Below are 23,392 nucleotides of genomic sequence, written 5' to 3' on the forward strand. Positions count from 1 at the left end.
TCTTTGGGGATTTTGAAGTCAAATATTGCTGCTATATAACAATGAAATCTTGCAAGTGGATTTAGTCTTGATGCGTGCTTTCTCATTAATTTATTCATTCAAATCATATAAAAAAAATACTAATTATGATTTTTCAAACTTTTGATATGTAGCAAATCATTTTCACATTCAAAATTCCTCAAAATTATTCAATTTAAGAATATTTATTTAATTCTATTTTTATTAATTTTGTGATTATCCATATACTAAGAACTCGTTCGGTAACCATTTTAAAAATAATTTTTTGTTTTTTTAATCAAAAATTTAAAAATACAAATAAAAATCATGTTCGGTAATTCCATTTCGATTTTTGTTTTTAAAATTAAAAAACAAAATGAAGTAAATTTTAAAAACAGATTTTTGATACTTTTAAAAAATTTTAAAAACACTTTTTTCATTTTGCTTCTCTCTCTCGGTCAATTCCTCAGCTCAGAGCCTTCCATGACTAGCTTCACCAGGTAAATCTTACTTCACCATTAACATACTACTCTTCTTTCTCTCACTTACAAACTCACACACACACACTCTCTCTCTCTCTCTCCTCTCTTAGTCTTGGTTTGAGTTTTGGTCCTCTTCTTCAGGTTGATGTTGATGTTATGTGCCCTAGATCTTGAGACTTGACTAAGTCAATAAGGGGCGGGTTCTGGTTTCAGCACTATTTTCCTCAAGATTCGAAGATCGCTCCAAGGTCTGACCACGCTCAATCAGGTATCTCTCTCTTGCGTTTCCTATTTTGGTTGTTTTGTGTATTGTTTTTGTTCATTATTATAATTGGATTTGGTTTCTCGGATTAGATTGGAACTACGGAAGACCAGTTTGACCACTATATCAAGCATTGGTTTTTATAATTATATATGTAGAAAAATGAGAAAAATGAGAGAAATGATTTTTATTTTCTGATGATCTCTTTTTTTTTTTTTTTTGAATGAAATATCAACTTCATTGAAATAAATTAGCATTCTGAATACATAAGGTTCTGAAGATCAGATGAAATGGGAAAATCAGAAATGCTACCACCAGCATGAAATCGAGACTGCCTAGCAACATAATGTGCAGCACGATTTGCTGATCGTTTGACAAAACATAAATTAACATTGGGCAAAGATAATAAAGCAGAACGACAGTCCTGAATAATTAAACCAAAAGTCGACCCCATGATTTGAGAACTTCGGATTGCTTGGACAGTGACAAGACTATCCGTTTCAACCACAACATGGACCCAATTTTTGGTTTTGATCCAACTAAGCGCCTCTTTGATTCCCAAGGCCTCAACTACCGCAGCAGAATAAATTCCACCAAAGCAGCCTGCCCGAGCCTCCAAGCAGTTGCCACCGTGGTCACGGGCCACAATACCAAAGCCATATTGTTCTTCTCTTTCAAAAATCGATGCATCAACGTTTAACTTGATTGTGTTAGTTTCGGGTTTAGTCCAATGCTCAACTCCATCAACTTTGTTATTTATGCATAACGATGATAGAGAGTTTTTGTCTTGAGCTTTCTTCCATTGATCAAGTGCAATTGTAGCTGATCCAACAATATTCGAAACAGAAGTATTTTTTGCTTTCCAAACGGTGTTGTTCCTGGCTTTCCAAAGTGACCAACAAACCATAGCAATTGTTGCTATTTGTTCTGCAGTGGCCGAGGTAAACATCAGCTGTAACCAGCTGCGGAAATGGCCTCCTGGATCAAAAACAAAGGTGACTCCAACCTTTCTCCAGCAGGCGAGAGCAATATTGCAGAAAATCAATGCATGGGATGTAGTTTCGGGTTGAGATTTGCACACAGGACACACGGTCGGCACTTCCACATGACGAAAAACCAGATTTACACAGGTGGGGAGATTGTTTGTTGCAGCTCGCCACAAGAAATTCTTGACTTTGGGAGGTATACACAACCCCCAAAGCTTATCCCAGAAACTAGTATCAGTGTTAATACGCTGGGATTGTTTCTGTTTTTGGAGAAGACCGTAGGCGCTTTTCACAGAGAAATCTTCATTATTCTCATACATCCAAGACCAGGAGTCACGTGTAGCATTTAAGCTAAGTGGAATTCCTAGTATTGCAGCAGCATCCGAAGCGCAGAACATGTCCATAACAACATCAATGTCCCATGTTCTAGAATCTGTTATGAAGAGCGAGTCAACGAATTGATTTACTAACCCAGGATGATGCACAGAGACATACGGATTCGCCAAATTTGGGAGCCAAGGATGTTGGAGAATGTTAACATTTGTACCCGTGCCAATGGTTCTTCGAATGCCAGAGCGTAAAAGGTCTTGAGAACTCCAAATGCTTCGCCAAACGAAGCTAGGATTATTACCCAATTCAGCAGTAAGGAAATCCGAATGAGGGTAATATCTAGCTTTGTAAATTTTCCCCGCAAGGGAATCGGGTTTGCACAAAAGCCGCCAACCTTGCTTAGCAAGCATTGCAAGATTGAAGTCATGCAAGTTACGAAAACCCAAGCCACCTTCAGACTTTGAAGCACACATACGATCCCAGGACATCCAGGTTATGCCTCGTCCTTTACTTGAGGATGTCTTCCACCAGAATCGAGCCATTTCCTTCTCGATTTCAAGACATGTACTTTTGGTGAGGAGGAAGACACTCATGGCGTAAGTTGGGAGTGATTGAACCACCGTTTTGAGAAGTATTTCTTTACCAGCTCGAGAAAGGAGTTTACCATCCCAACTATTGACCCTTGCAATTACTTTATTCTTCAGAAAACCCAGGACTGCATTTTTGTTTCGACCAACAATATTCGGGAGGCCCAGATACAAGCTTCCTTCAGATGCTTCGGGCATGACAAGTCTATTGCAAATTTGAGTTCGAGTTTCAGCACTAGTGTTTGGACTGAAAAAGATGGTTGACTTGTGGAAATTTATTTTCTGACCTGACGCATTCTCAAAGACTTGGAGGAGATTAGAAATCCCCACAGCTGCACCAGTTGTTGCTTGACAAAACAGATAACTGTCATCAGCGAAGAGCATATGTGTAATGGATGGTGCCCCATGAGCCACACGACAACCTTGAAGAAGCTGCTGGGATTCGAATTTCTTGATGAGAGCAGAGAAGCCTTCAGCACAAATAATAAAGAGGTAAGTAGATAATGGATCTCCCTGACGAATGCCACGAGAAGGAAGGATAGGGCCCATTCGATGACCATTATGCAAAACAGAATAGCTGACAGATGATACACAAAACATAATCAAGTTGACCCATCTTTCAGCAAAACCCATTTGAAGCATCACAGCCTGAAGATAACTCCATTCAACCCGGTCATAGGCCTTACTCATGTCCAGTTTAAGAGCCATATAGCCTTTCTTGCCTTTTGTTTTACGTTTGAGATAGTGCATGACTTCAAAAGCCACCATGATATTATCTGAGATAAGGCGTCCAGGGATGAACGCACTTTGAGTGTCTGAGATTATAAGATCAATGATATCTCTCATCCGATTTGCAAGAACTTTAGAGATCACTTTATAGGCAACATTACAAAGAGCAATAGGCCTTAAATCTCCCATTGTAGCAACATTCTTCTTTTTGGGAATTAAAACAAGATTAGTTTCATTCAACTCTTTTGGGAAGGAGCCTGAATGAAAGAAATCCTGAACAAGATTTACCACATCTATCCCAACAGTATTCCAGTGATGTTGAAAGAATCCCGGACCCATTCCATCTGGCCCTGGAGCTTTATCAGGGTGCATCTGAAACAAGGCAAGTCTCACCTCCTCGCAAGAAACTGGTTTCAAGAGTTCTTCATTTTGGATAGAACTAACAGTGCAGTTAACCTCTCTAATAACTCCATCATTTGACGAATAACCAGCTGTATACAGATCATTAAAATATTGAACAATTACCTGATCAAGGCCAGTTGTCCAATCTGTCCACTCCCCAGCATTGTTTTGCAGTTGACGAATCTGATTGTTTCTCTTCCTGGCACTTGCAGAGGCATGGAAGTACTTGGTATTCTTGTCACCATTATGGAGCCAAAACTGTTTCGATCTCTGCTTCCAATAAATCTCCTGTTGAGCCAATAGTTCAAAATAATTATTTTGTTCACTTTCGAATTCGGTATGCAGAAACGAACTCGACTGGCTCTTCATTCTGGTCATACGCCTCTTGCTTTGGGCGATACGGTTCTTGAAATTCCCTGAGTTTTCCTTTCCCCATTCCTCCAACCGAATTGAACATTGAGCTATTTTACTAGACAGAGGTAACCCGTGCAAATTAGACCAACAATCTTCAACCAGCTGGGAACACAATGGTTCACGGGACCATACATTTTCATACCGAAAGCAGTGGAATGTGGCAGCAGTAGACAGCATTTCAGGTTGTAAAAATATAGGTGTATGATCAGAGCAAGTGTAGTCAATATTGGTGAGTGTAGAGTGATTAAAAATGACTAACCATTCATGAGTAACAGCGGCTTTATCTAGACGAATTTCAATGCATTGGTCCGTTCCTTTTCCACGTTGCCAAGTAAAAGGATAGCCACGAAGCTCCAAGTCGATAAGATGACAATCGTCAAGGGCCGATTGAAAGCCAGAGATTAAAGCAGTGGGATACGGACGTCCTCCTTTCTTCTCTTCATTGCTGGCTATGTTATTAAAATCACCAATTACACACCATGGAAGTGTTGACTCGAGAGAGAGGCTTCGAAGAAGTTGCCAAGTTTGATGTCGTAATTGTCTGTTTGGTTCGCCATATAGTCCAGTTAACCTCCAAACTCCCATACCTTGAACACTAACCTCCAAATCGATATGATGTTGAGAAAAACCCAAGAACTTGGCTTCATCATTCGATTTCCAGAACAGAGCAAGGCCTCCCTTTCTTCCAACAGCATCGACTGAAAAGGCTCCTTCAAAACCGAGTCTAACTCGCACCCGATTCACCAATTCTTTGTTACAAAGGGTCTCACATAAGAAAAGAAATTTGGGCTTCTTTTGGAAACAAATATCCTCCAGGAACTGAATGGCCCGTGGGTTCCCAAGCCCACGGCAGTTCCAACTCAAGGTGCTCATAATGTTTGGTGGGCCTGGACACCAGAACCCACCTTGACTCCGTTTTTTGAAAGTACCACTGTTGCCTCCTCATTGTCATTTTTATCATGTTCCATATCATCTAATACGGGCCCAGTTGAGACATTAGTTTTGGTAAGCCCAACACGTCTCCTTTTAAGCTCAGATATCGTCAATTCCATATCAGAAGAGAATAAAGCTTGATTCTCTTTGACCAAGACAATTGGCTCATTTAAAGCCATATTCGGCTGTACATGAGCAGCTCCCAAATCATAGGCAATTTCCTTTCCATATCCATGCAAGTTTCCATAATTATTCCTTGGAAGATTATCCTCCCTATCATCAGGCCGAGTATCATGGGGAGCATTAAATTCGGTATCTTCATCAGGACTCTTGACGCCGGTATCCATCGGGGGTGCTTCATGTTGCCGGAGCCATGGAGAAGCAGTGAGAAAGTTGTTTCTTCGTGGTGGAGCTTTCATAAAGAGGCCGTATGGCTTTGTGAGATTAGCTACAGGGGTATCGTATAGCTTGGGACAAAATGTCTCAGGGTGTCCCATGATACCACATATAAAGCAGAATGTGGGGACTTTCTCATATTTAAAATTGGCCCAAAAAGTTTCACCATCACGTTTCCGGAACTTCATCCTCCTCTTCAGAGGTTTATGTAACGAAATAGAGACCCGTACCCGAAGGTAATCACGCCAAATACCATGAAAATTATTAGGATCCGAACTGAGAAATGTGCCAATGTAATTCCCGGCTTTTTGAACTGCTTGCTCTGTTTTGAATCCAGATTGTAAGTCATGGATCTGAACCCACATGTCAATCGTATCCAATTCCACCATTTTTGGGTTGTCCCCTGCCTTCAGTCTCTTCAAGATCAAATGCTTTCGATCAAATGTCCATGGACTACCATTGATAACACGTTGAATGTCAATCTCATGATAGAACTGAAACAAGAATCGGTTCTGCTCTAAAATCTTTACAGTCATACCTTTGCCTGGCTTCCATAGGTCTGCGATCATATTTTGAAATACCTTATAATCGGATATTCTGCCTGTTAACAATTTCCCTACAAGGCTCCATCTTCCATCAAACACAGGGTTGCCATCTTCCTCATCTTCCAGTATCTCTTCGCTCTCTTCCTCTTCTTCTAAACAGATTGTATCCCATCTATTCTCTAACTCTTCCATTACTCGACTGCTTGAGGCCATCTCAGGAAACAAAAACCAAAATAACAAGACTTGTACTAATCAAAACAACACTCTATAGTAGAGAGAAAAATAACATGTCAAAGGACATGACTTCTCTAAGCTCTCGGTCAGTAGTTAACTTGTTCCACTGAAATAATGTTCTGTGACAAACAGATTCCCTCTGATGATCTCTTTTAGTGTATACAAAAGGTATATATAATACAATGTGAACACCTAGTAATACTAGAGTAAATGGAAAATACATTAAATGTAAATTTACAACTAATTGCTAGCTTGATTTCCTACACTCCCCCTCAAGCTAGATATATACTAAACATTCCTAATTTTGAACTTAGTTCCCTAAAATTAGGACGATGGAGAGCTTTGGTTAAGATATCAGCAGCTTGTTGTCTCGAGGGAATATGCTTCAAGGTGATGATCTTGCTTTCAATCTTTTCATTGATGAAGTGACGATCAATTTCAACATGTTTAGTCCTATCATGATGAACTGGATTCTTTGCTATTGCTATGGCTGATTGATTGTCACAGAGAACATCTATTGGGCCTTCAAGTTTGATTCTGAGTTCATCAAGAAGACGTTTCAGCCACATTCCTTCACAAATTCCATGTGCTAAGGCAAGAAATTCTGCTTCTGCACTGCTGCGAGCTACCACTTGTTGCTTCTTGCTTCGCCAAGATACGAGATTTCCCCAAACGTAGGAGCAGTACCCAGAAGTGGATCTTCGATCAGTGAGAGAACCAGCCCAATCTGCATCTGTGTATATTTGACGATCTTTGTTGAGAGTTTTCCTGAACATTAACCCTTTTCCTAGTGTTCCCTTGAGGTACCTAAGAATCCGGTAGACAGCATCCATGTGTTCCTCAAAGGGATTATTGAGAAATTGGCTAACAACACTCACAGCAAAGCTTATGTCAGGCCGAGTGTGAGTTAGGTATATTATGTTGGAATTTATTTTATCAGGATCTTAGATCTACTCACAAGTATGTTGATTAACACCCTAAATATGAACTTTCTAAAACGATGAAATAAACACATATAAAGTTTAGTAAACCTTACATTGGGTGCAGCGGAACATAATGACTCCTTCCGTTCAGATATCTAGCCCTTGATTCCTTTCTGTAGTAGAGCATTATCAATATCTGAACCTGGATCTCTTTCTTTGAATCTTTGGTGCTGAAACTCCTTCTTGCTGAAAGTCTTTCTTCACGATCTTCCTCACTATGATTGAGGTATCACTTGCTGTGTGTGGGCACTACTCATACACTAAGAATTTCGAAATCTCAATGAGGAAGAGAAAGAGAGTGGATTCGGCCAAAGATAGGGAGAGAGAAGGCTCAGGTTTTTCTCTGAAGGAAAAATAGAAAATTTTAAGTGTGATTTTCCTGAAGCCTTCACTATCTATTTATAGCATTCCACTAGGGTTAGGTTTGAATTATTTGGCATTAAAATAATGAAAATATCAGTTTAAATTGCCTACAAAAGTGGCCGGCCCTATACTAGTGGATTTGGGCCTCACTTTTTGCAATTTTGCAATTTTACCTTTTCTGCATATGATTTTCTCAAAAACGCCAATTTTTTAATTCAACCATTTAAAATGACAATTCTAACTATTTAATAACTATAAATAATTATTAAATAATATTGTCATTTATCATATTTATTAATTGAACCATACAAAGTATCATAATTAACAAATATGTCCCTATAAACTCTTTCTTTACAATTTCGCCCTTACTTAGTGAAAAATTCACAAATAGACATAGTCTAAATTGAGAATTATAATTGATTAATAAAAACCAATTACATGAGTCTTACAAGCAATATTATCTCAACTAGTGCGGGGACCATGGGTCTATATAACCGAGCTTCCAATAAGTAGATCAAGAATTTAGCACTAAAATTCACTAACTTATTAATTCTTCGTTGAATCCACGCATAGAACTCAGAATTGCACTCTCGGTATATAGAATACTCTATATGTTCCACCATATAGACGCATCATTAGTTATCCATTGTTATAATCCTAATTTGATCAATGATCCTCTATATGAATGATCTACACTGTAAAGGGATTAGATTACCGTTACACCCTACAATGTATTTTATCCTTAAAACACTTGACCCCGTATAAATGATATTTCAGCTTATGTGAAATGAGTACTCCACCATTTATGTTCGTTTGGTCAAGCTCGAAGGAGATCATCCTTTGCTTACAATTCGCCAGATAGAAGCTATAGATTCCATGTTTATGCTAGCGCTCCCACTCAATTGCACTACCGTGTTCTCAAAATGTACGTATCACCCTGACCTAAAAGTAGGCTTAACTAACAAATCAAAGAACACGAATAGCCTCTCGAGATTGAGCCTAATCATATCAGGATTAAGATCATTTGATCTAGGATCAACTAGGCGATATTGACTTGAATAGATATTACGGTAAGTTTAATAAATCTAAGTCAAAGTTCAATATCGGTCCCTTCCGATGCATACTCCATGCATCCAACCTGAGCTTTACTTTAACCAATGCTCTGGAAAGAACATAGCACTTCTCCAAATGCAAGTAAACTCTGTTGTAGATTATCATATCAGTAAAACCCTATGTTTGATAAATCTAGGAAACTTTATTCACATAGTCATGTTTACTTTCCAATGTGTTGACGGCACAATAAACAGGATCAAGTATGTGAAAAGGGTTTCAGATGAATTTATACATTATGTACATATAATCATGAAATAAATCATGTGAACCATGCAACATTAAATGTTATTTCTGATCTATATTAATAAGTAAATCTGATTATATTGAAATGAGTTTTATTTAGGGCATAAAACCCAACAAACTCCCACTTGCACTAATATAAAACAAAAAAGTGCGTTTCAAATAATCTCAACACCTTGATATACAAATCAAGTGTAGTAGTAGTAAACTCCTCGTAATAGGATCTGAAAGGTTGAATTAAACACAACCTTTTCTCCACCATTACTCTTCCTTTAATCACAAAATCATTGATAATGTGAAATTCCTCTCTATATGTATACTCTCTTGGGTTACTGGATTCTATATCTTTGGCAACTACTTTTGGTTAATCAGGAAATAACACTAGTAGTTTAGGCAATTTGGAATGGTGCCAAAAATGTATAGAACTTTCCTTAGACTGAATAAGTACCTTTCCTGCAACTTTAACATTCAGTCCCTATCTGGTAGAGCTAGAGACTTCAGATAGGTTTTTACACTTCTCCAAAATCACTATTCCACCCCCAGAGTAATCACCATCTTATCAGAAAGATTTACTAGCACAAAGGCAAATTTCGAAATCTGATATGGTGTAGTCTAAGAGTTTTAAACATACCCTTATAGACTAACATATAGTTCCTCTTCTTAATCTTAGGATTTACTTGATTGTCTTCCAATGTTCTTCTCCTGGATTAATCTGATGCCTACTCATTACTCCCACTCAACAGCAGGTGTCTGGTCTAAGGCATACAAAAGCATATCTAAGACCTCTCACTGTTGATTTAAGAAATTCTTTCATGGCTTTATCTTTTCTAGAATAGTTGAGACTTTTCCTTAGATAAATAAAATCTATGTCTAAGAAGGTGTGAAGCTTCTATAGATTGCCATTAGAAAGAAAATACTTCAGCATCTTACTAAAGTAAGTTGCTTGCATTAGAGTAAGTAATTACCAGGTATACCACAAGCCATAGGTTTAGATAAACTCAAACCTATAATACTAGGAACATGAAGTTTTGTTAAGTTTATTGAATAGACTTATAAACGAAAATTTCCTTTTATGTCCTTGTAATAGAAAAAATTTAGGTTACTCCATGTGACTGGATTAAACCATAGTTCTATTGGCTTTCTTCTTAGTTTCTTATCTTGACAATCCATTACTTGTTTAAACACACAATGGATTTTAATCACTAGTGTCTCCCAAGTCATAAGAAGGTGAGTTCTTAGAAACTCTCCCACTACGACAAGGTATCGTGAATTATGTCGAAGAAAACTAAATGGTATTAATCTCTTTGGTTGTGACAAGACAACAGAGACAGTGGGATCATCATATGTCAAATAAGATGATAGAACACTTTTGGAATCAAGAATTGAATATCTCCTTCATTTGCTACTTTATTTTCAGACTTAGTCATTATCTTAGAAAAGTAGTATTTGTTTGAACAAACACTTTCTTATCTATTCACTATGGGATGGTCCACCCCTAATCACTTAGAATAGCTAACAAACCATGGTTAATAGTTCAAGCTTTTCTTAAGATTTTGATTAGGTCATCCATGAATCTAGTAATGATTTACATTAAGTATACAACCATTACATCATTCTGAAATTATATTACCATAGAAGGAATTAGGCAACAACTAGTAACTAATCATCAACATGCAACTCGAAATTTCTGGGGAGGTAAGTTTGGATATAATTCGAAAATCAAGTTAATGATCTTTGAACTGCATATCTACTAACTATTTCTCCACCCCTATCAGTTCGCAAGATCTTTAACCACTTACCTTAATGGTTTTAACCATTGCAAGAAATTAATGAAAATTTTCAAATATTTCAAATTTCTTGCTAAAAGGGATATCTAGAGTTATCGTTTTAAGAATACAACGAAAAACTCATATCCACCCCTGAATGTACATCCATCTGCGAATGAGATGAACTACTTTCAGTGGATATAGGCATATTAACTCTTTGTAGAGATTGATCTTGTCAAATCCACTATGAACAAGATACAAATGCCATAGATTAAAAAAAAAGTGGTAGTGTCTTTTGATGACTTAGGTTTAGTTATATCAAAGAATTCTTAGAATAGTGCAAGTGGATCCTGGTCACAGAATACCTAACTCATATTCCATACAGTTTGAATCCATTAATAGATGGATATTAAACACTTGGAAAGTGCAACTGTATTGCTTCCTGGAAATAGAAATATAAGAAAATTTCTGTTTGGATTCTAAAATTAAAGTCAAAGACTTAATTTATACCAAATAAAATGAGTAATTCTATCTTGGACCACCACTACTAATACAAACTCTAAGTCAGATTTGCCCATACAAGTAGGAGATTTCTAAGATTGAGGATTTATATCAATTGGGAATAGAATTTCGGGATTATAATCATATGCGTCATTTAATTTCTTAAGAGAAAATATAATGACATGAAATGATTTATAGACCATTCATCCAATGATATATTATTGAGCTAATTCGAAATGAATAAGTTAAGAGGAATTAGGATAATTTCGTTTATAAATAAGAATCCAACGATGCTTCGATTAGCGAAAGACAAAGTAATCTTATTTATGTAATCTTCTTGTTTCATATTGTAAAAATACTAGTCTGAGGTGTCATCAATTGATGAACAACTAGATTTGCATATACAATATTTATCTTTCGAGATCTTACACTATTATGTATGTCTAATGGTGAAAATCCATTAGGGATTTATCTCATTAGAAAAACAAACATGTTAGACCAACAATGAAGATTCGAAATTAAACTACAATTTAATAACAGAAAATAACATGGTTCAATATAAATTCATACAAAATTCAGAAATTATTAAACATATAGCAAGTAGGAATGACAAGTGAAAATACTAAAATATACAATCCTAAATAATTTCCAAGGTTTCCAACAAACTGATACAGTGTCCCGGTAGGCGAGAGTCAAAGTATCATTTATTGAATAGAGTTGTCAGCTCATCTAAAATAGAAACCATTCTAGCAACCTTTTATTCGATCAAAATAAGAATCCAACGTTGTCCCGGTAGGCGAGAGTCAAGGTTATTCTCATTTCATGAGCTTCCACCATTGTTTCATGTTTTATAAGTTTATCTCTAAGTAGTCACCGTAGGGGAGAGTCTAATAGAGACGAAAACTTACAAAACACTTATTAAAGGAGATCTTACGGTGTTAAATGTGTTCAACGAATAACCATCCATAGGGGGACGAAGTCTAGCGTCTCGAGGTTATATTGAAAACATTTAACTTTTGTAAGACCAACAATGGAGATCGAATATCTTAATAATAATCAAGCTCATTATTTAAAGTGAGTTGTATTTTCTTTGATTCTCTTTATTAAATCTATTTATTTTAAATATATATTTATTTAATTAAAATTTCCAATTTAGAATGAAAAATTCTAAATATAAATTTTACTTAGATGGATATGATAATAATATGAATTATTTCCATCTTAGTAATAATTTCCAATAAATATTTAGAAAAATATTCAATTTAAGTTGTTACAAAACTAATTTAAATTAATTTACAACTAAAATTTAATTTTCTATAAATATATATTGCATTTCGAAAAATTAAAGTATTCAAGGATACAATTTTCGAAAAATGCATGTTAAAATAAAAAATAAAAATAAATCCTGGAAAGATTATTCTAATTTAATGTTGGCCCAAAATTAATTAATAAAATTAATTTACAACAAAAAATATATTTTTCCAATTTAATTAAATATATATATAAGAAAAATTTCAAATATTTAAGTATGATGATGAAAATCAACTTAAATATTAATTTTCTATTCAATTAAATACACTAGAAAAATACTTCAAGCAAAAATATCACATATCTAGATTTTCCTTTGACTAATTAATTAAATTTCTAATAAAATATATTTTTATTCAATTTATTTTAAATTAATCAATAAATGAAAAAATCATTGATTTAAGTTGGTCCAATAATTTACAACTTTAATCTATTTTTCAAATAAAATTCGAAATTCCAGCATTTAAGAAATGCAATTTCAAAATTTGATTAATAAAATAAAAAAATATATATTTCAAAAATTATTTAAATTTAGTTGAAAAATAAATTTCAACTAAAAATAATTTTCTATTTAATTAAGTGTCATGAAAAAGAAATATTTAAGTATCATGATGAAAATCAACTTAGATATTTAATTTTCAAATTAATTAAATGTATTAAATTCAAGAAATAAATAATTAAGTGTAGAGAAGGCTTAATTATTAATCTCTAGTTTAATACTAGGAAAAATATACTTAAAATAAATTTTACCAAAATTAATTATTTAAATAATTAATTTCACAATGTATAATATTTTCCTATTTAATATTAGAAATAATAAGTAGTCTAGAAATAACTATCTAGAAAATATCTTATTTGACTAAGTATCATTTCCACAAAATTTGAAAAAATATTTAATTTAAGTTGTATTAGAAAAAATCTAGAACTTAAATATTTTCAAATTTAAATTTAATTAAATATCAAAAATTAAGTTGTAACCACTTAATTTGAAAATATTTCATTTTAAGTTAATATTCGAAAAAATATTAACTTAAAAAATATCTAAAATATTCTATTTTAAGTTAATATTCGAAAAGATATTAACTTAAAAAAAATATCTTAAAGAATCTTAATAACCAATGCCTAAAATTCCTCAACTTAATTTTGAAATTTTAAATCTAAAAGATATTCAAATTTAAGTTGGTTAGTTATAGATAACTAAATATCAACTTAAATAAGAATATTTAATGAAAAATTTAAATTAAGCTTCAGAAAGAATCTAGATGGTTATAATTCTATATTTAATTAAATACAAGAAAATACACATAGTTTAGCTTAGAATAAAATTCTTTAAACTATGATTTTCTTAAATTAATTTCAAAATAAATGAAATTAATTATGTTGCTAATCAATTTTATTAGGTTAAACTAGTTTAATTAACCTAGTACAGTTATTCAAATCAAGCAAATGGGCCTTCACAATTGGGGTGGTTCATGTGAGGGGGTGCTGGGTTCAGTATGTCGTACCCACTGCTATGGCTCCCAACTCTCACACAAGGCCCAAAAGAGAGGAATTTAACCTTAAAATGAACAACTGTTATTAATTGAATAGGCCCAAAAACTAAATGGGCCTAAATAAAATCTATCAAGAACTATGATAATTTATTTAGCAACATCAACCTATATGCATCTATAATGAAATTAAACACATAGGCTCACACATGCACACTTTGGATTGGTCCTATCATGTTGCTAGGTCATACACAGATGAAAGAAGATTGTAAATATACCTGTTACAAATTATTAACTTGACCAAGGGAGCCATCAGATCATTAGATCTGGCAAAAAGTAACCATGGCTATTTGCAATCAAGTAATAATAGGTTTTGAAAACTTACACACAAGCTAAAACACATACTCCTGTAACAAGGTTAGCTGGATAGTTGGATGTATGATTTATTTAACTTTAAATTAAATGATTAATTTCGAAAAATAAATAATTAAATAAAAAAAAATCGAAAATTTAAAAAAAAATTGAAAAAAAAAAATCGAAATTAAATTAAAATTTAAATTTAAAATTAAACCTACAATTTTGAAAAATTAGGTTTCAACCAACCTAAACATCATTTCAAAATTTGCTAACTACTTTTAAAATTTAAATGTTATTTTATAAATAAAAATTAAATAAAAAAATTAAAAAAGATAAATGAATATCTTTTTCAGATTTTAAATGTAATTTAAATAAATAAAATAACAAAATTTAAAAGTTAGCAAAATATCTTACATCCTTTTAAAATTACATGATTATAGTTATCTTATTTTAAATTTAAATAAGGTTAAATTATTTAAAAAAAAATTAATTTAAAATATTTTAAATCTAACCTTAAATTTAAAAAAAAGATAAGATATGATCAAATTTAAAAAATAAGATAGATTATTAAGCAAAAAAGATAGATACTAATTATTTTCAAATTCAAATTACACTAATATCTTGAATTAAATTTAAAAAATATTAAATTAATTCAAAATGATAATTAGAATTGAATTAGGAATAGTAATAGTATAAATACAGAACTACACAAAAATCAAAAGTTAATTCCATGAAAAAGCATGAAAAAACGAAGAAAAACGAAAAAAAATTTTGAGCTGTACGGACAGTTTTCGCGATCGCAGGAAAATTTCAGCACAACTCCGTTTTTTTTTTTTAATCTTCAAAAAATCATAACTAATTCAAATTAAATCGAAAATGAGTTCTGTAAAAAAGTAACTTGCTTAATTTTTTCCATACTATCCAATAAAAATTATTCCAGAAACAGATATTTAATTATTTTTAACAATAATTCACAAACACCAATCAATCATCAAATAACACTCAATACAACATGATACCATCCAAAAACAAATAAACAATCGTTTTAAAGTCCAAATTTCTTGCAAGTAAATTAATTATCATGGCTTTGAGACCAGTTGTTGGAATTTATTTTACCAGGATTTTAGATCTACTCACAAGTATGTTGATTAACACCCTAAATATGAACTTTCTAAAACGATGAAATAAACACATATAAAGTTTAGTAAACCTTACATTGGGTGCAACGGAACATAATGACTCCTTCCGTTCAGATATCTAGCCCTTGATTCCTTTCTGTAGCAGAGCATTATCAATATCTGAACCTGGATCTCATTCTTTGAATCTTTATTGCTGAAACTCCTTCTTGCTGAAAGTCTTTCTTCACGATCTTCCTCACTATGATTGAGGTATCACTTGCTGTGTGTGGGCACTACTCATACACTAAGAATTTCGAAATCTCAATGAGGAAGAGAAAGAGAGTGGATTCGGCCAAAGATAGGGAGAGAGAAGGCTCAGGTTTTTCTCTGAAGGAAAAATAGAAAATTTTAAGTGTGATTTTCCTGAAGCCTTCACTATCTATTTATAGCATTCCACTAGGGTTAGGTTTGAATTATTTGGCATTAAAATAATGAAAATATCAGTTTAAATTGCCTACAAAAGTGGCCGGCCCTATACTAGTGGATTTGGGCCTCACTTTTTGCAATTTTACAATTTTACCTTTTCTGCATATGATTTTCTCAAAAACGCCAATTTTTTAATTCAACCATTTAAAATGACAATTCTAACTATTTAATAACTATAAATAATTATTAAATAATATTGTCATTTATCATATTTATTAATTGAACCATACAAAGTATCATAATTAACAAATATGTCCCTATAAACTCTTTCTTTACAATTTCGCCCTTACTTAGTGAAAAATTCACAAATAGACATAGTCTAAATTGAGAATTATAATTGATTAATAAAAACCAATTACATGAGTCTTACAAGCAATATTATCTCAACTAGTGCGGGGACCATGGGTCTATATAACCGAGCTTCCAATAAGTAGATCAAGAATTTAGCACTAAAATTCACTAACTTATTAATTCTTCGTTGAATCCATGCATAGAACTCAGAATTGCACTCTCGGTATATAGAATGCTCTATATGTTCCACCATATAGACGCATCATTAGTTATCCATTGTTATAATCTTAATTTGATCAATGATCCTCTATATGAATGATCTACACTGTAAAGGGATTAGATTACCGTTACACCCTACAATGTATTTTATCCTTAAAACACTTGACCCCGTATAAATGATATTTCAGCTTATGTGAAATGAGTACTCCACCATTTATGTTCGTTTGGTCAAGCTCGAAGGAGATCATCCTTTGCTTACTATTCGCCAGATAGAAGCTATAGATTCCATGTTTATGCTAGCGCTCCCACTCAATTGCACTACCGTGTTCCCAAAATGTACGTATCACCCTGACCTAAAAGTAGGCTTAACTAACAAATCAAAGAACACGAATAGCCTCTCGAGATTGAGCCTAATCATATCAGGATTAAGATCATTTGATCTAGGATCAACTAGGCGATATTGACTTGAATAGATATTACGGTAAGTTTAATAAATCTAAGTCAAAGTTCAATATCGGTCCCTTCCAATGCATACTACATGCATCCAACCTGAGCTTTACTTTAACCAATGCTCTGGAAAGAACATAGCACTTCTCCAAATGCAAGTAAACTCTGTTGTAGATAATCATATCAGTAAAACCCTATGTCTGATAAATCTAGGAAACTTTATTCACATAGTCATGTTTACTTTCCAATGTGTTGACGGCACAATAAACATGATCAAGTATGTGAAAAGGGTTTCAGATGAATTTATACATTATGTACATATAATCATGAAATAAATCATGTGAACCATGCAACATTAAATGTTATTTCTGATCTATATTAATAAGTAAATCTGATTATATTGAAATAAGTTTTATTTAGGGCATAAAACCCAACATATTAGCCTTCCAACAAGACGTTGATACCTTCCTCGGTCAACTTTTGTTCTGTCTGTGTGTGCTTCAAGTTTGGTATTAGGGTCCATCAGAGTTTCACTTGGCTTGCATCCGATCATCCATGTTTCCTGTAAGAGATCAATGACATATTTCTGCTGAGTTACTGAGATACCTTGGCTGGATCTTGCAACTTCCATCCCCAGAAAGTATCTTAGTTGGCCTAGATCTTTAATTTCAAATTCGCTGGAGAGAAGCTGCTTGAGATGAGAAATTTCTTCCACGAAATTACCTGTAACCACAATATCGTCGACATAAATAATCAATGTTGTTAATTTTCCACCAACTGAGTGTTTTATAAACAAAGTATGATCTGATTGGCATTGGGTGTAACCATCTCCTTTCAACACTTTTGTAAACCTGTCAAACTAGGCTCGAGGGGATTGCTTGAGGCCGTAGAGAGATTTTTTCAGTTTGCACACTTTTCCTTTTGAGAATCAGTCCTCAAATCCTGGAGGAATGTCCATGTATACTTCTTCCACAAGGTCGCCGTTAAGAAACACATTTTTTACGTCAAGTTGGAATAAAGGCCATTCATTGTTGACAACAATAGATAAGAGAACTCGGATGGTGTTCAACTTAGCAACAGGAGCAAATGTCTCTTGGTAATTGATGCCGTACGATTGGGTGAATCCTTTAGCCACTAATCGGGCTTTAAATCTTTCAATGCTCCCATCAGCCTTATACTTGACCAAGAATATCCATTTACAACCAACTGTGCGTTTGCCATTTGGCAAATCTGTGATAATCCATGTTTTATTCTTTTCAAGTGCTTTTATTTCCTCCATTGTGGCAGCATTCCAATTGGGATCCTGTAGAGCTTCCTGAACTGAATTTGGAATCTGAACTTGATCCAGGGTGGTGATAAAAGCTCTATAGGTAGGAGATAAGCTTGAGTAACTCAAATAGTTGCGAATAGGATGTTGAGTGCAAGAACGAACACCTTTCCTGAGAGCAATGGGAATGCTTAGATCGTCAGACACATCTTCTTCCAGAACAGGTTCAACTCGAACATCTTCCTGTGTTTGTTCAAGAATAAATGGAATCGGATTATATTCATGACTTTGCTGAGTTTGAGTGGTAGCTTGTTCAATGCTGGCAAGATTTTTCTTTTTCCTTGAGTAAACTCAGATTTCTTTGTTTGGGATGTGGATTGGAGTTTTTGGCTCATGTGAATTGGCTGAATGGTTGAGTCGGTCCTCGTTGATAGGAACAAGGCTTAAGGAAGGAATTGGATGAGGATTTCTTGGCTCATGTGATTTGACTGAATAGTTTGGAGTATGAGTAACAGACGGATGACGAGTGTTTGAAGCAATGGTGTTGTCAGAAGAAGAATGAGGATCAGTGAGTGAAACAGGAGGATGAGTAGTTTTTGGAGCAATGGTGTTGTCAGAAGAAGAATGAGGATCAATGAGTGAAACAAAGTCCCAATTTTCCCAATTTTGTAGTTCTTGATTATGATTCTCCCCCTGAACTGCAAATTTGGGATAATAAGACTGTTCCTCAAAGAAAGTAACATCCATGGAGTTGAACACTTTTTGTGAAACAGGACAGTAGCATTTGTATCCTTTTTTATTAGATGAATAGCCAAGAATGATACATTTCGTGGCTCGAGTATCAAGTTTGCTACGATGTGAGGAGTGAACATGGACAAATGCAACACAACCAAAGACACGTAAGGGAATTTGAGACACAAGATGTGAGTGGGGATATGTTTCTAGGAAGATTTGCAGCGGAGTTTTGAATTTTAATACACGTGATGGCATTCTATTTATGAGATAGGTAGCTGTGAGAACTGCTTCACCCCAAAATCTTTTTGGAACATGGGATGAAAAAAGTAAAGATCGGGCTACCTCTAGTAAATGACAATTTTTGCGTTCAGCCACACCATTTTGTTGTGGTGTGTCTACGCACGAACTTTAATGAACTATCCCATTGGATTGCAAATATGATCCAAGTACAGAATTGAAGAAGTCACGAGCATTGTCGGTTTTTAACACTTGGATGTTTGTTTAGAATTGAGTTTGGATCATTTTGTGGAAATTTTGAAAAATATGACTTGTTTCAGATTTTTCTTTCATGAGGAATGTCCAACTTAGGCGGTTGTGATCATCAACTAGTAATAAAAACCAACGTGCTCCACTGATATTTTGAATTTTGGATGGTCCCCATATATCACCATGAATGAGTGAGAATGGGTGAGAGGGTTGATAAGGTCTTGGAATGAAAGAGTGGCGAGAGTGCTTAGAAAATTGACAAATATCACACTTGAGAGACTGAGGATTTATATTGACAAATAGGGATGGGAATAAGTGTTTAAGATATACAAAATTTGGATGACCTAGACGGTAATGCCATGATAGTACTGATTTTATTAGATTGATTTACTGAGGAAAGAGATTGACCTTGGGAGAAACAACAACGAATTCCATGGTTAAACATGGGGTTGTCGATTTTTAGCAAATACAAGCCCTTACTGAACTCAGCATAGCCAATCATCTTCCCCGATTCCACATCCTGAAAAACACAAAATTTAGCAGCAAACTTAACTTCACAATTAAGATCACTACTCAATTTGCTTACAGAAAGTAAATTGCAATCAAGCTTTGGAACGTAAAGGACAGAATTTAAGACAAGACTTGGTGAGATTGTTATAGTTCCAATTCCATCAATTCTAGAAGACGAACCATCAGCTATGCGAACAGTCTTTTCATGAGAGCACTTACTTAGAAAAGAAAATAGTGATCTATCACCTGTCATATGGTCAGAAGCACCAGAATCCACAATCCAAGGGTCATGAGGGATTTGCATAACCTGAAGTGCATGAGTATTGCACTGTCTTGCAACTAAAGAGATATTTGTTCTGCCATGGAGAAAGACAACAAGACAAAACAAACAAGTATAGAAACAAAGAGAGACAGCGCTGGAAAAACGTCGTTGGAGTTGGAGAAGAGCCAGAGATGGAGAAACCTGAGAGAGGCGATGCTGGAAAAACTCCGTTGGAGGCTGCCACGCGCGCCCACGCGCTGGCGCGTGGAGATAGTCACCGCGGATGGAGGTGGCACGTGGGGCCCACCCGCAGCTCGGATGATCGCCAGATTTTTGGGTTTTGCCGATCGGAGGTGGGAGAAGCTTCTTGGGTCGGAGGTGAGAATAGAAAACTCCTTTTAATTAGTTTTCTAAGATAGAGCCTCCAAACCCTAATTTTAAGAACCCTAATTTTAAGATGGGAAGGAATGAAAAAAAATTCTCTTGAGGAGCTTTTACATGCTCTGATACCATGTAGAAAAATGAAAAAAATGAGAGAAATGATTTTTATATTCTGATGATCTCTTTTAGTGTATACAAAGGGTATATCTAATACAATGTGAACACCTAGTAATACTAGAGTAAATGGAAAATACATTAAATGTAAATTTACAACTAATTGCTAGCTTGATTTCCTACAATATATATTATTGGAAATATATGTGGAATTCTAGGTTTTTGGTTCATTTGATTGCCTTTAGTTGATTTTGGTTAATTCTGGGTTTCTCGGGTTAGAAATGACTATTAGCTAATACATAGTTGGGTAGATCATGTTACGAATTAAGTAGGGTAAAAACAAATTGTTATATCATTATTTGAATTAATTCAGCTTAATTATTTGATCTATGTATTTATTTTGAGCAACTTGACTTACTAATATATAAATATATACTTGCAAGGCAATTCTTATATATATATATATACTTGCTGACTTACTAATATATAAATATATACTTGCAAGGCAATTCTTATATATATATATACGTGCAAGACAATCGGTTGAGATATATATGTTATAATTATATGGTCCCCTAGCTTGAAGCGATTGGACCAAACATGCATATATGCTCATGATGAAATTAATTAATTAGCTAGACACGCTCACAAATTCACAATCGTGTGTCTACAGTCTACTCTATCTAATGTGTTTTTACAAGAATAAAATATGAAGACTGATTGTGTGTTGACTTTTGTATCTACAGCCATAATGGTGTATATAATTATGAGCTATATAGATATGTTCGCCACTATATGATATTATAATAAAACATGCACATATATCCGTAATTTATTAATTACTACAATAGCAATATCATATACTTATGCATTGAAAGACTATCAAATGGTTTACTCATTTTTGTTTCCAAGGAAAGTTCAGGAAAGTGGAATGTAAAGAGAATGAAGGACTTTTCTCTAGAAATCTCAGCCAAGCATTTCTTGTGCCTTTCTCTTTGTGTGTGTGATCATAATTTCTACACTTGTAATGGAACATAATATATTTGAAAATTGTTTTGTTTAATAGAGTTTTTATAGTGCAGAATTTTTACTCAACAATCTCACTATTTGCATATCTACTGGAATAAATAAAATATGTCTCCTAAACTACCATGTTTGTAGAGTTTTGTCTCCTGAATTTTTTCTCAACAAAACTAATAGTTACAAAAATCATATTTATTCTATCCATTGTTAGTTTCTGACTCTAACTCAATTATATGAATCAATTCTTTACTGTTGCCTTGACAGTTAGTTAGTTGGGTAACTATTAGCCAACTGCCATGATGTTAATTTAAAATTAGTATAAATAGGTGTTTAAGTATTGGTTGTTCCAAGAGAATTGAAGAGAGAAAATGAATTGGCTTGGTGAGGTTATGTTTGTCTATTGGGAAAGAATAAGTATCTGGATTTCGGGCAGATCCTGGCTTCCACGCTTGAGTTGTTTATCTTTTATTTATCTTAATGTGGGTGGTTATATAAGTTTCTAAGCTGTTTTGAATGTTTTTAAGGACATACATCCTCGTTTTTTAATCTGCTTTTTTGAGTATTGAAACCTGAATTTGAGATGAAAATTAGGATGTTTTGGATGCTATATTATTGCCAGTACATTGTGATTGCTTGTTGTGGAATTCATAATTTTATAAGGACAAATGTAGAAAAAGACGTATATTTTGATAGAGATGAAGACATTCCTGAAGTACAAGATGCTACTATACAAAGGACCCACGAAACTTTGAATGATAGTGTTGAGTTTAGCATTTCAAGAGATCAACTTCGTGAAATGGCTAATGTCCGTGATGAAATTGCTGATTATATATGGAGAGAAAATCGACGATGAAGATAATGAGTGAAGATTATTAACAATTAGAATTTTTTTAATAGTTTTCTTCAAGATTAAACAATTATTAGTTCATATTTTATTATGACTTTGTCGGTTTTGTGTTATAGATAATGAGTTTCGTGATTTTAAATTACTTGATTTTTTTTTAAGATGTTAATGAGTATTTTTTATTTGATTTTTTATAATTTTCATATATTTGTTTAAAAATAAAAATAAATGATATTCATAATTTTTTATTCAAAAAAAGAAAAAAAATCAAAATTTATGTTTCTGTTTTTAAAATTGAAAAATAAAAATGGTTACAGAACACGCTTTTGTTTTCTGTTTTTAAAATTATAAAACAAAAGTGGTTACAGAACATACTTTTGTTTTCTATTTTTAAAATTTAAAAACAAAAGTAGTTATAGAACTCATTTTTATTTTTTAAAAACAAGAAATCTAATTTCATTTTTCTGTTTTTAAAATTAAAAAAACAAAAGTGTTACCAAACGCCACCTAAATTATGCTCTCTAGAATTTAATATCAACCAAATTATGCCTCTCGAACTTCAACATGTATCAAATTAATTCTCCTGAATTTTCATCTATATTAGACTTTTCTTACTAAAATTAGAAAAAAAAAACCTTAAATTCAACAATCTTGATAGTTCAAAAAAAAAAATTTTTAACAACTTAAAAAGTTCATGGGATATGATTTTGTACATATTAAGGTTTACGAGACAAAAATCCTAATTAACTTATAATAAATCTCTGCATTAGTTTTTGGTCGTAATTGATGTA

At 33.6% G+C, this 23,392-nt stretch overlaps 1 protein-coding gene and 1 long non-coding RNA gene across 2 annotated transcripts; one reads left to right on the forward strand and one right to left on the reverse strand.

The window, feature by feature from the left end:
- Positions 1-346: 346 nt before the first annotated feature.
- On the forward strand, positions 347-22,791 carry LOC133039816 (uncharacterized). The gene is made up of 3 exons (XR_009688727.1): positions 347-497; positions 647-747; positions 22,429-22,791. It is a non-coding gene; the product is annotated as an uncharacterized LOC133039816 (long non-coding RNA).
- On the reverse strand, positions 953-6,276 carry LOC133029176 (uncharacterized). The gene is made up of 2 exons (XM_061101669.1): positions 5,208-6,276; positions 953-5,076 (listed from the first exon to the last, which is right to left on the reverse strand). The coding sequence occupies exons 1-2, from the start codon at positions 6,274-6,276 to the stop codon at positions 992-994; spliced, it is 5,154 nt and encodes a 1,717-aa protein (XP_060957652.1). The 3' UTR covers positions 953-991.
- Positions 22,792-23,392: the final 601 nt, after the last annotated feature.

This window comes from Cannabis sativa, chromosome 7, assembly GCF_029168945.1.
Source record: "Cannabis sativa cultivar Pink pepper isolate KNU-18-1 chromosome 7, ASM2916894v1, whole genome shotgun sequence".
NCBI classification, from domain to species: domain Eukaryota; kingdom Viridiplantae; phylum Streptophyta; class Magnoliopsida; order Rosales; family Cannabaceae; genus Cannabis; species Cannabis sativa.